General features: G+C 38.3%; 1 protein-coding gene across 2 annotated transcripts; it reads left to right on the top strand.

The window, feature by feature from the left end:
* Positions 1–4,020: 4,020 nt before the first annotated feature.
* On the top strand, positions 4,021–9,915 carry LOC126763907 (uncharacterized). Of its 2 annotated transcripts, none has more exons than XM_050481673.1 (2): positions 4,021–9,062; positions 9,735–9,915. In XM_050481673.1, exon 1 carries the CDS (start codon positions 5,898–5,900, stop codon positions 6,969–6,971), a length of 1,074 nt encoding a protein of 357 aa, XP_050337630.1. In that variant the 5' UTR covers positions 4,021–5,897; the 3' UTR covers positions 6,972–9,062; positions 9,735–9,915. The 2 variants fall into 2 exon arrangements, with proteins under 2 accessions (XP_050337630.1, XP_050337629.1); XM_050481672.1 differs by having other exon boundaries at positions 4,021–9,095; positions 9,174–9,915.
* Positions 9,916–13,435: the final 3,520 nt, after the last annotated feature.

Raw genomic sequence — 13,435 nt, 5'->3', positions numbered from 1 at the left:
GAGAGCTGCATTAGGTTGGCTTTAAAGTTCTGCCAGCTGGTGTCAAGGCGCAATGGAATCGACTCATCCTAATCTAGTTTTTGGATCCAAAGCTCTTGCAATAAGATTCCTAGCGTTTTAGTGGAACTTTTGTCATTGAAGCTGAATGACTTTTCAGTGCAATCACTGTCGAAAAAATTAGGGTGGTTCGAAAACCATTTCGTTAAGGTGAATCTGGCCGAGTTTAATGTTTGAATTACCTCACTTCTCAAAAGATCTAGAGACTCAAAATTTTCGGACCCTGTTAATAAACAGAGTGGACATTTCATTGTATTGGCATCACTGAGCTTTTGCAAACACCGTGTTGCGAGAAATGGAGCAGGCGCAGTGCCGTATGTTACGGTGTTAAGACGAAAAATTTGAATTTGCTCAGAAGGATGTTCTCTCCACACAATAAGCTGACAATTTCTGTCTTCTTCATGCATAATTATTTGATGGTACATTTTAGTAATGTCCGCTGTTAGTGCATATTTATGTAAGCGAAAACGAAGAAGAGTTGAGTATAACTCTTCTTGGATGGTTGGACCTACCATCAAAAGTTCCTTCAACGCTATTTGAGTTGAAGATCGACTCGAGGCATCAAATACAACACGTAATTTGGTTGTTGTGCTCTCGGGCCTTAAAACGCATTGATGCGGAATGAAGTAGTGTGGCTCACTCGGGATCTTATTGTTCGTAGGGCTCATGTGACCCAATGCTCTATATTCTTTCATAAAGTCCAGATACATTTTGCGAAGTTCTGGATCTTTTAATGTCCTTCTGTCCAGGGCCTGAAACCGCCAAACTGCGGTTTCATAGGAGTGACCGAGTAACTTACGGTCAGATTTAAAAGGCTTTCTTACTTGAAGCCGTCCTAAAGGCGATACTTGAGTTGCATTTACGAAAAAATTTTCACACTCTTGTTGCTCTGGTGTGAATTTGATGCCATTTGATTCTGAAGGTAATTCTTCAAGAGCCCAAAATTTTTGGACTACTGAATCTATTGACGTAAAGTCTTCTTCAGCTTGACATAATGTGCTACGTTATCTGGGAGGAGAACTTATATTATTGGCGTATTTGCCAGATACAATCCATCCTAAAAGGGTTTTCTGAAAAGTTGGTTGGTTGGGACCATTTTTAATTTAGCCAACAGCTAGAAGATCGAAAAATGTTTCAGCACCCAAAAGGATATCCACTTTTTTAGATTTGTGGAATTCTGGGTCCGCCAATTCAATATTGTGCGGTGTTTTCCAGCCACTAACATTGATGTTATGGTCTGGATGATTTGCCGAAATGCATCGCATTACCCAGAATTCTGCCGAAAATTCATAAATTCATAATTATTTAAACGCGACTTGACAAACGCGCTTAGTTCTGACCCCACTTTTGTATTGGAATTGCCAATTCCTATCACACTTAATGTTTTGTGCTGACGTCGAATCCGCAACTTCTGTGCCAAGTCCTCCGTCATGAAGTTGACCTGGGAGCCTGAGTCCAGCAACGCTCTCGCAGGCAGGTAATCTCCACAGCTGGTCCTTACTAAAATTACTGCTGTTGCCAATAATACCCGATCCGGCATACTCGTTGTATGCATGGGATGTGTGGTGGATGGTTACGGATGAGGTGCAACAATGTGTGATGCGATCGATTGCACAGGGTCAACCTTTGTCATTACAATGTGTATAATTATTGCGTTCGTTATTGGTCTTTCATCGCCCAGCGATAGCAATGAATCGTATACCGCTGACACTTCGTCAATCATTGAACGCAATGAAGGAGTGGATGGCTTTGGGATGGTTGGCAGCTCGAAAAGTTTAGATATTGTATTGAAAAATATCAAACATCTATTATCATAAACTTTTTTGAGACTTGCCAACGCTTTCGGGTAATTTTCATCCGACATCTGATACGCTTTAACTGTTCCCAAAGCCTCTCCAGATAGACAATTAACCAAATGGTTAAATTTTTCAATATCTGGGATATTTGGATCATTATGAACCAAGCTCTCGAACAAACTCATAAAATTTTTGAATTCTGAATATTCTCCCTTGAATTTCGGCAAATTCATTTTAGGGAGCCTTGAGCTGTGAGAAGCTACAAAAGATGTTTCGGCAAGTGGAGTTTTATTTTTCGCTAAAATTGACTTAATTATGGACTTCGTTTCAGCGATTATGTCCTCTAACTCCCCTCGGGCCATGTCGTCTTCATCAATTTCTTCCATCTTTGATTGGCACTTCATTAATTTCTCACTATGTGAATTTAATATATCGAGACGACATTCCAATTCGATTGGATCTAAAGACATCGTCTTTTCCAGAAGGCCCGTTTTAATGCGCAAAATACTACTTTTCGCAACCGTTCTTTGACGTCTTAACGATTTTAAGTCCGTCAACTCCTTACTTGGAGACAGGTTTGCGAGAGTTGGCTTTGGCGTGCTCATTTTGCGTTGGTTAAATTAAATTTCCGAAAAAAAGACGATAAAGCTTGGCAACAGATATATTAAGAATCGACAACGAAAACGAGAAAATATATACATATATATCGATTTCCAAATATACGAAAGCCAAACCAATATGGTATGTGAAATGAACAATAGCAATAAAAGTTGGCAACAAATATATTTGGAATCGGTTACGAAAACGAGAAAAAATAATATCGATTCATAAGTATACAAAAGCCAAGTCAAAAAATGCGCAAATGAGCAATAGCACAAAAAGTAATTTAATCGGAAAATGTCCGCACGAAAATCGACAAAAATTGCGAAAAAATGACCGATAATTGTAAACGCGGATCGAAAAATGTGATAATTTAATTTGCAATTAATAATCTTTTCACCTTTATTTCAAAATAAAGGGCTACCGCAAAATCCCAAAATCCCTTATTCACTTGCGTACGCATTGTATATGTATATATATGAACGTCAATATAATTGAAAGTGAAAAAAGGGAGAGCCAAAAACTGAAAGTGTGCACTTGTTTTGTGCAGATGGCCTTTTTTAATACGCTTTTATTAATTTCACTTGTATGTATGTATGTATGTATGTTTGTAACTTTTTTTAAGTGGTACTGAAACGTAGAATATTTGATCGACACTGTAGGAAAGCGTATATATGTTTGTAACTTTTTTAAGTTGTACTGAAACGTAGAATATTTGAGCGACACTGTAGGAAGGCGACAGTAAGTTTAAGCAGCTCACCAAAAATATGCAACATCTACTAAATATATAAAACTAGTTTTGGCGACATTTGAGTAGCAAATGACGATGTGAGCTTTTTAAAAATTGTCACCGAATCTAATGGCGGAGAATACGATTTAAGTTATATTCGTTTATATTTCACAATATTGATAAATCTCATAGAAGAAAAAATAGATTTTTTCAATATAAAATAAGAATTCATAAAAATTTTAAATACACAAAGAAATATTCTCCCTACCCCTTATTTGAACCCCTCTACCTGAAAAAATGGAAAATGAGACAACCCACCTACCTAGCTTACATACTTTCCGGGTCGACCACTTGAATTACAGGGTTGGCCAAAAGAAACCAAGGGGTGTAAAAGTTTAATAACTTTTTCGTTTATTAATTTTTTTTATTTTTTCTTTCAGATTATATAGACAACACTTGGAGAATTTATAATGGATAATAAGTGCTAGTCAAGAACAATAGAAATGGATTAACCCAAGTTTGTACCGTTACACATATTTGCCTAATGAATTAAAGCAAAAAAATGTTTGGTTGTTTGCAATCGTTGCAAAACCCATTTGAATTCAATGAAAAATATTCCACCATCTAAATCTTATTGGAACAATCTAGATCCAGGCTTTATTCCAGACGTGATTTCGGAATTATCTCAAGCCGAGCAAAGGCTGATTTCACGTATTATTCCATTTGTCAAAATTATAAAATTAAGCGGTGTATTTGGGCAATATAGTTTTCGAGGTCAAGCTCAGGATGTTTTCGAAGTTACTGAAAAACTTCCGAACATGTTACCAAGAACCACTAATAATGCTGGAATAGTGGTCATTACTGAATTTTTGAAAATATTAATGTAATGCGACAGTTTTCAGTATCTAGGCAAAGGGTATATGATGCACTACATTGGTTGGTCGCTAACAATCCCCTTTATAAAGACGTCACTATCGATCAAAACGTCATAATGAATGAAGAGGATATTATTAGAGTAGAAAAAGCTCCACTAGAGGTTATGAATGAAATCAATGATGAACTTAACAATAACACTAGTGCTTACACAAGAATATGTGATTTTTCGAGAATTGTGCGTGCTTCATGGCACCAAGGAAACGAACTCATATTCACATCAGGATTTGCAGGTGTACAATGCTGTGCGATGGCATTGTCTAACATCCTAAGAGCCAGTAGTCTTGCACCACAACAGTGGTTTACAGACACCCTCAACCTGAATATGATAACGGGTGATCAAATCTACAGCAATATAAGATTTCAAACGGGGCGAAATTTAATGGCCTATCGTATTGAAGACGATGGATACCTACTGGTGCGAAATTTCCACACAATAAAAGATGTTTTAGTTGCATTCGGCAAACGGTTTCAGATCACTTTTGCCGATGAACCAAGCATATATGGAAGCTTGAGCGACAAGAATAATGAAACAAACTTCGGACGCACCCTTCGTCAAGAGTTGGAAGATCTTTTCATGGAATATAGCGCCGGCATAATAATAACAGATTGACAATCATTCGGAGTGATGTACTATGATAACAAATATTACTTCACTAACTCACATTCTTGTGGTCAAAAGGGATCTAGAGCAAGGGATAACAATGGAAAAGCCTGCATTATCGAATGCGACAATTTAGACGAGTTTGTGAGGGTTTGTAAACGTACAACAGGCAGCAAAAATGTGCACTATACTCTTGATTACGTTGATGTTGTATATGAAACAGATGAGCCTGATGACATAGAAATACAGCAGAGTATTGAGATAGTAACGGCAGCGTCTGAAATGATTACTTCTCAACATGTAGGTAGTTCATTTAATTCCACTGCAGACATCTTTGATGGCGCCGATTGATGTAATGCAACCCAATGTGGAAGATGAACTACAGGTTTCTCGAAACCTTAACGAAATTACCCGCGAAACGAAAGACAACATCGTTAATATGGGACATAAACTGAAAGCAGAAGAATTTGCCTGGTACTTCTTGTTTCCTTACGGAAAAAACGGGTTCAAAGAACGAAAGCCTGTAAATATTACAGCGTTAGACTACTTTCAGTTTAGAATTTTGGGAAGTGACACAAGATTTCAACGTAACGACTATCTATTTTATGCCTTATCCTTATTTGAATATTATAGAATCAAAAGCACTATATCTGCATGCGGCAAAAAAATCGTTAATCGAGAAGGAGCAATAGAAGATGTCCATATTTATGTAAAAAATTTAAGAGGTTCGGAAGCTTATTGGAAATCAGCTCTGAATGAACTATTATCTCAAATCAGATGTTTAGAACCTCCAACATACTTTGTAACATTTAGCTCAAATGATCTCAACTGGCTAGACCAACGAAAGGCTTTGTTAATAGCCGATGGTAGGGCTGATGTTGATCCCAGTACTCTCGATATTTATGAGACCCAAAGACTTATCGAGAAGTATCCAGTGATTTTGAGTCGACATTTCATGTTACGAGTAATTGCTCTAATGAAATTTATAAAAAATAATGATTACGTGTTTGGCGGAAAAGTGAAGGATCATTGGTGGCGCATTGAATTCCAGAATCGGGACTGTCCTCACCTTCATATGGTGATTTGGATCGAAAATCATCCCAAGTTTGACTCAGAAGAAGGGAAACTTCATTGGTGGCGCATTGAATTCTAGAATCGGGGCAGTCCTCACCTTCATATGGTGATTTGGATCGAAAATCATCCCAAGTTTGACTCAGAAGAAGGGAAACTTCTTCTGGATCGTAATTGTTGCTGTAGAATCCCTCCAGAAGAAGAAGACCCAGAGCTTCATCAATTAGTTAAAAAATGTCAAATTCATCGGCATACACAAACTTGTTCAAAAAATAATACTTCTATAAGATGCCGATTCAACTTTCCACGCCAAGAATGTGACGAGACACGAATTATGTCACATTCTTCAGATGATTTTCTTCGTAACGGAGGTAGAATGCGTTTACTTAAGCATAGAAAGGAAGATGCTTGGGTAAATAATTACCACCCAGAGTTGCTAAGACTGTGGGCAGGCAACATAGATATTCAGAAATGCGGATCAAACGAAGCGATAGCGTACTGTATAGCAAAGTACCTATCGAAAGCAGAACCTGCAGGTATAGATTCTGGAATTGCGCAGGCAATACAGCAAATTCAGCGCGAAGAAACTGATATTTCACGCAAACTGTTCAGCATATGTATGAAGATTCTTCATGAACGACAAGTATCAGCTGCAGAATGTGCATATAGGCTTTGTCATATCCCATTACGGGACAGTTCTCGAAGCTGCATTTTTCTGAACACAAGAAAGGCAGAACAATGTTACAGAGTATTGCAATTTGACAGAAACGGGCACGCAACTGGTTATTATAGTAACATCTTTGAAAGATATCAAAAACGTCCGTTACAATCTCCCGATTACGATTTTGCAAACACGAGCCATACAGAGTTTGCAATGTTGTTTGAACCATTCTATCCGAAAAAAGTAAGCGAAACTGATCACGACGCGTATGAAGAATTTCGTAACACACGTCGTCCACTCATTACGCTATTAGATAAGAGCAAAATGGTTGTGAGAAAGGCTCCCGCAGTTGTTAGGGTGTCATATTTTATAGCAACATCAGATCCCGACAACTTTTTCTATAGCTTACTTCTTCAATATATGCCTTATCGTTTGGAAACTGAATTACTTGAAGATTTCGATAATGCAAAAGAGGCGTTTTTACATCGAGAGAATCGTTTGAAGGAAATGAATTTTTGATGACTCATGCCCAGCTCTTGACCGATGCTGCGGCTGCTACTATGCCGGTCTCTTTCGACCAATTCAGCGATTTTATCGCAATTTTCGACAAGGGGCCTTCCGGAGCGTGGCGCATCTTCGACCACCTCTACACCAGAACAAAAATGTTGAAACCATCGTTGTGCGGTGGAAATGGAAACTGTATCGGGTCCATAAACTGCACAAATTTTATTGGCGGCTTGAGATGCATTTTTGCCTTTATCGTAGTAGTACTGTAAAATATGCCGTATTTTCTCTTTATTTTGCTCCATGTTTGCGACGCTATAACTCACGAACGATCTAAAAGAAACGATAATCAATCAAACATGTGTTAGCGCGTGAAATGAGTTTTCCAAAAAGGTATAGCATGACCCGATGCGACGAATAAAACTAGAACTACGCGCTTTCAGCGCCAACTGGCGAAAATACCGCAAGACTTTTTTGACAACCAATATGTATTTTGATATAAGTATGTATATGACATCTCCCATATTGATGAGTAATTCTCTACAACCGAATCGAAATCGCAATGTGTTCATAACGGCAGGAATATTATCACGAAGGAATAGGAGTGAGTACACTGTCTCTTTAGCCTCATTCTTCAAACATCTTTGTAGACGTTGATTTGGGTAATTGTATGAAACAGTTGACTGTGCAAAAGCGGCGGCGAACATAGTAGTGTAAGCAGATATGAATTATTCGGTATATTGTTAACTATCGGCTGCGGCTGTAATGAAGTTGAAGGCATAGTGCCTATTGAAGAGGCGGTGACTGTGAAAATCGGGGGTGTAGTCCTTTCATAAGGACAATGAGTATATATATGCGTGGCGGCTTTACACGTTGACGTAGACTTACAGATATGTTGGCCATGGAATTTGACCTTGATCCGTCCTCTACTCGTATCGTAGACTTCAAAAGTTCACACTGGCGTCCACTTTCCTTCAACTTTAACTAAGTACCTCTCAGCTGGTTACTCAGAGCATTGATCTGCTTTGCATGGCAACGATGACTTTTTACTATAACTTTTGTATTGCATTAACTTGATGATTTAATATTCGGCTGTAACTGATTTACTTAGACTGTCTTGTTTTTGAAGTCGTTTACTATTTCTAGTTGAGTTTTCCATTGTTTTAGTACGGCGGCTTGAAGGAGAATTTTACAACCAAATATGATCGGATAACCTTAGGTGATTAAGGCAACGTTATGATGTTGGAGATGAATAGCGGGATGGCTTCCCTCTGGCGATATAACACCTATGACGTTGGCGACTAATTAACGGAGTTCAAACAATATGGACACCGAGACGAATATCAGGGATAAAGAACACAGCTATAATTCACAAAAATATGCTTAACTAATACAAACAACGAGGTTCCTAACAGGAAAGACGAAGTGGCAAATATTCGACATATAAATGCAAAGCGACCACCAAGCAATAATAATAAATGCCAAATGAGAACTGAGAGTTAGAAAAAAGCTATAAGTAGAGGATGGCAAAGCCGAATAAAAAGACTGCGACTTATTAAAGATTATGATATACGAAAAATTAAACAACTTAACAGACGCGAATGAACAAGCAAATTTATAGACTGACCACACTTAGCAGAGCTTGGGATGCTGCTATGGTGAGGAAAAAATACAACTGTGAAAAGCTGCATCTAAAATAATAGTAATTATTAATACTAAAATGAACTACAAAACGAACATTGAGAACGCCAGCGAAAAATCAGCGCGAGTTAACACGACCTTCACCGAATAATGGCTAGCATAGGCGGGCCAAATCAGAGCCGAAGACTATTATTGGCAAAAGTAACACAATCAATAGTTATGTATGCAGCGGCTGTATGGGCTAATACGCTAAAGCTAAAAACATATGCGAAACGCGAGTTGAAGACTTCGTCACAAGGCACGTAAACAAAATTTCTACTAAACATCATCAATAAAAACCAAATATGCATTATCAATAAATGCATACTCAACATGCAAACAACAAACATCTGGCAATGAAATGATCTACTGCGATAACCACCGCCGCATCTCGACAATAACACAGTACAACAGCCAATCTGGGGGGTGAGAAATTCCAAGTCAGGGTGATGGAACTAGGTCAGTATAGTAAAACCCTCAAAGGTTTTGGCGTTCGTATGTGTCAGTTTTTTTTTTATGACCTTTTAAATTTCACAGTACAACAGCTAATCTGGGGGTTGAGAAATTCCAAGTCAGGGTGATGGTACAAGGTCAGTATAGTAAAACCCTCAAAGGGTTTTACTGCTTGCCATTTGTTTGTTGAAATTCGGTGTCTGTTATCTTGTTATCACTGGTTTGTTACACTGAGTAACATTTTTGGGAATATTGTCTGGGGGGTGAGAAATTCCAAGTCAGGGTGATGGTACTAGGTCAGTATAGTAAAAGGATTTGGCGTTCGTATGTGTCAGTTTTTTTTTATGACCTTTTAAATTTTTTCTAATGTTATAGTGAACGAAAATTGGGTACCAAATATAGTGTGTAAAAGCTGCTACGACCGTCTAATGGATTCGAAAAATAGATAATAGTGGTTTGCGAGTTATGTTAAACTACGTTTTTGCCAAAATGTTACAACTAAGGGAAAAAACATCAAGATAAGGAAAAAATTTAAAAGGTCATAAAAAAAAAACCCTTTGAGGGTTTACTATACTGACCTAGTACCATCACCCTGACTTGGAATTTCTCACCCCCCAGACAATAATCTCAAAAAATGTTCCACAGTGTAACAAACCAGTGATAACAAGATAACAGACACCGAATTTCAACAAACAAATGGCAAGCAGATAATAACTACCGCATCTCAATAACAACACACATGCAACTAGATAACAGCAGCCGCATCTCGCTAGTATAAATAGCTGTAAGATCTTATATTAGAGGCAGTTTTAAGAATATCAATAAAGTGCACGCATTTTGGCGTAGTAATAAAAACATATTTTTTAACTCATATTCTGAAAACGATATTAACTCGCGGGGAAGAAAGACAGTAGAGTCTAAAAGAATGACAATATCTGTGGGACTCAACGCCCAAAGGACCATGGAAGCACAGGCTGATTAAATATTTTTAAAAATAGATTAGAGAAAGCATGGCGACTTTGATTTTTAACTAACGCAATTACAAAGTGGTCATGGCTGTTTTAGGGAGTAACTTCAAAAATATGGTCATGATGAGGTAGAAATGTGTCATCTTGTGGTTATGGAAAATAGAATGAACATATCTAAAGACCGGGAGAATTTAGAATCGCAAATTTCTGAGGGAATATTGTTGAACACGTTGCGGTCAAAGCAGGTGTGGAACTACGTTAAGCAATGGGCCGCAAAGGCTTCAAAAGCAGCGAAGATTAGAGCGTCTGCGATATAGCGGGGCAAACAGCCACAATCAGTTCGAAAATACCTAAGACGTATTAGCCAATAGGTTCAGCTAGCTCTGCGACGTTATACTTAACGGTAGTTCCGCAGGAGGATGGAGTCATGTGTAAAAGTTCACGCAAGCTAGGAAAGTTCTTTGAGCGCCATTCACTTGGGAGTGGCTAGAAACGATTTTTTACAAATGGCTCAAGCAGCTCATGACTTCCGGTCTTAGTCCAAGTATCCTCTGGGTAACCAAAAAATATCCGTTTGAAAGCAAACTAAAGTTAGAAGGAAAACCATACCTCCCAGGGTTGTGCCATGGGTTTGGCACCCGCCACGTAAAAAAATATCCCCAAATAAAAAGGAAACAACAGCTTCAGAGGAGAGACCCCCTTTTGATGACGACCATTGCAAACGATTAAGGATAACGATTTAAGGGCATGCATCTAGAATTTACGGTCCCTCAATTGAAGGTGCCGCTGCCCATCTGGTTAACCTTATATATAATAAGTAAGGAAGGGCTAAGTTCGGGTGTCACCGAACATTTCATCAGATGGAATTCAAAATAGCGTTATATTGGAAGAAGGCATGGTTGTTAACCGATTTCACCCATATTTCGTACATGTCATCAGGGTGTTAAGAAAATATTATGTACCGAATTTCATTGAAATCGGTAGAGTAGGTCCTGATATATGGTTTTGGTCCATAAGTGGGCGACGCCACGCCCATTTTGAATTTTTAGAAAAGGTCTGGGTGCAGCTTCCTTCTGACATTTCTTCCGCAAAATTTAGTGTTTCTGACGTTTTTTGTTTATCGGTTAACGCACTTTTAGTGATTTTCAACATAACCTTTGTATGAGAGGTGGGCGTGGTTATTATCCGATTTCTTCCATTTTTAAACTGTATATGGAAATGTCTGAAGGAAACTATTCTGTAGAGTTTTGTTGACATAGCTACAGTAGTTTCCGAGATATGTACAAAAAACTTAGTAGTGGGCGGGGCCACTCCCACTTTTCCAAAAAAATTACGTCAAAATATGCCCCTCCCTAATGCGATCCTTTGTGCCAAATTTCACTTTAATGTCTTTATTTATGGCTTAGTTATGACATTTTATAGGTTTTCGGTTTTCGCCATTTTGTGGGCGTGGCAGTGGGCCGATTTTGCCCATCTTCTAACTTAACCTTCTTATGGAGCCAAGAAATACGTGTACCAAGTTTCATCATGATATCTCAATTTTTACTCAAGTTACAGCTTGCACGGACGGACAGACGGACGGACGGACGGACAGACAGACTCGTCACCCTGATCACTTTGGTATATATGTATAACCCTATATATGACTCTTTTACTTTTAGGACTTACAAACAACCGTTATGTGAACAAAACTTTAATACTCTCCTTAGCAACTTTGTTGCGAGAGTATAAAAAGTGTTGCTAAGCGCATAACTCAACAACGCCTGGACCAATTTCGCCAATTCTTTTTTCTAAATGTTCGTTGAGGTTCAAAGATGGTTTTTACGGCGAATAAATGCCGGAAACCCCCTAAAAACAGCACTTTTCTTTTTCCCATAATGCTCGAGAACGGCTGAACCAATCTTGATGGAATTTTCAGATGTTGTTCGCTGTGGATCGGGGAAGGTTTAGAAATAAAAAAAATTTATGCTTTTCGTAAGGAAAAGTCGGAAAATTGGATAATTCCAAAAAGTAACTTTTTTTCATACAAATTTTTTTTTGCTTTATTTTTCAATTATTAGAATTGTTCAAATTTGTCGTTTGCTTTCTTTATTATGGCGTCAACATACATTGGTAGCCCAAGGCATATGACCGAGTACTCCCAGGATGCGATGACATACATTCGGAATTATGGATGGCGATCAATCAGCAAGCGATCGTCACGATGTCACAGCACGACTTTTCAAACAACAGTTACGATATTTGATGGACTTTATCTTGAAGCAACGTATATATGGTGCTGTTACGTGCTAGATCTACTCTGTTCTTCTTTGCATGGTGGTTCCACCAGATCAAATTGATGAAATCATTTCTGCGGAAATTCCTGATGCAGAGAAAGATCCAGTATTATACGAAGTGATGAAAACCAATATGGTTCATGGACCTTGCGGACACCACATTCCAACTTCGGATGTACGTCTAACACTAAATGCACGAAACACTATCCACCTGCTTTTCTTTTGGAAACACAAATAGAAATCATGGATATTCACTCTATCGGCGTCGCTCACCAAACGACAATGGCAGAACATTCAGCACTCAATTTAGAAGAGTGAATATCGAAGTTGGCAACTCATGGATCGTACTATATTCACCATTACTGTCTAATCCACATTCAAAACTCATATCAATGTAGAGTATTGCAGTTTAATGTAATCGATAAAATACGTTTGTAAGTACGTCACAAAAGGAAGCAACATGGCGGTTATTGGTATTGAACGATACGGTCGATACGTGAACTGCAATACAGCTCTTTGTAGGACATTTACTTTTGCAATTCATGAACGTTTTGTATTTCAACCCAGAGAATATAGTATAGCCAGTGGAAACATCGCCAGCAACAAAATTAACATTGACGAGTTTTTTCTCAACTTTCGTCGGTGATCCGTTTGTGAGAACATTGCTCTATTCGGAAATGCATTGATATTATACATGGAATGCATCGTCGCAGATTGAGTCATTGAGTACTGTGAATGGTACGGTGTGAGCAAGTTTTGGAGAAGTAAACCAGCAATTACAATTGCTGGAACATGTTAATCACTGGAATGCAAATGAAGTTCGCACACTTTTCGCGATAATCCTTTCGACATATCAGCCTTCAAATCTGCGTCAATTATGGATACGAACAAAAATGCCATTGCCGAGGACATTTTACATCGTCTGCGCTAAAATTGGAAATGGGTCAATTCCGGTTGAGACTTCCGGTGGTTTGATATCAATGCCGCCGTTTATCAATTCGCGAAAGATGTACTCATCACGAATGATCGGGCATTAGACAAATTGTCGTAATTAAGATTCCTTAAGTGCACGCGCAATGTTAGCTGCCAAAAATACCGATTT

Source organism: Bactrocera neohumeralis, unplaced genomic scaffold (assembly GCF_024586455.1).
Source record: "Bactrocera neohumeralis isolate Rockhampton unplaced genomic scaffold, APGP_CSIRO_Bneo_wtdbg2-racon-allhic-juicebox.fasta_v2 cluster09, whole genome shotgun sequence".
Taxonomy (NCBI): domain Eukaryota; kingdom Metazoa; phylum Arthropoda; class Insecta; order Diptera; family Tephritidae; genus Bactrocera; species Bactrocera neohumeralis.
This window is presented reverse-complemented; position numbering and strand designations above follow the sequence as displayed.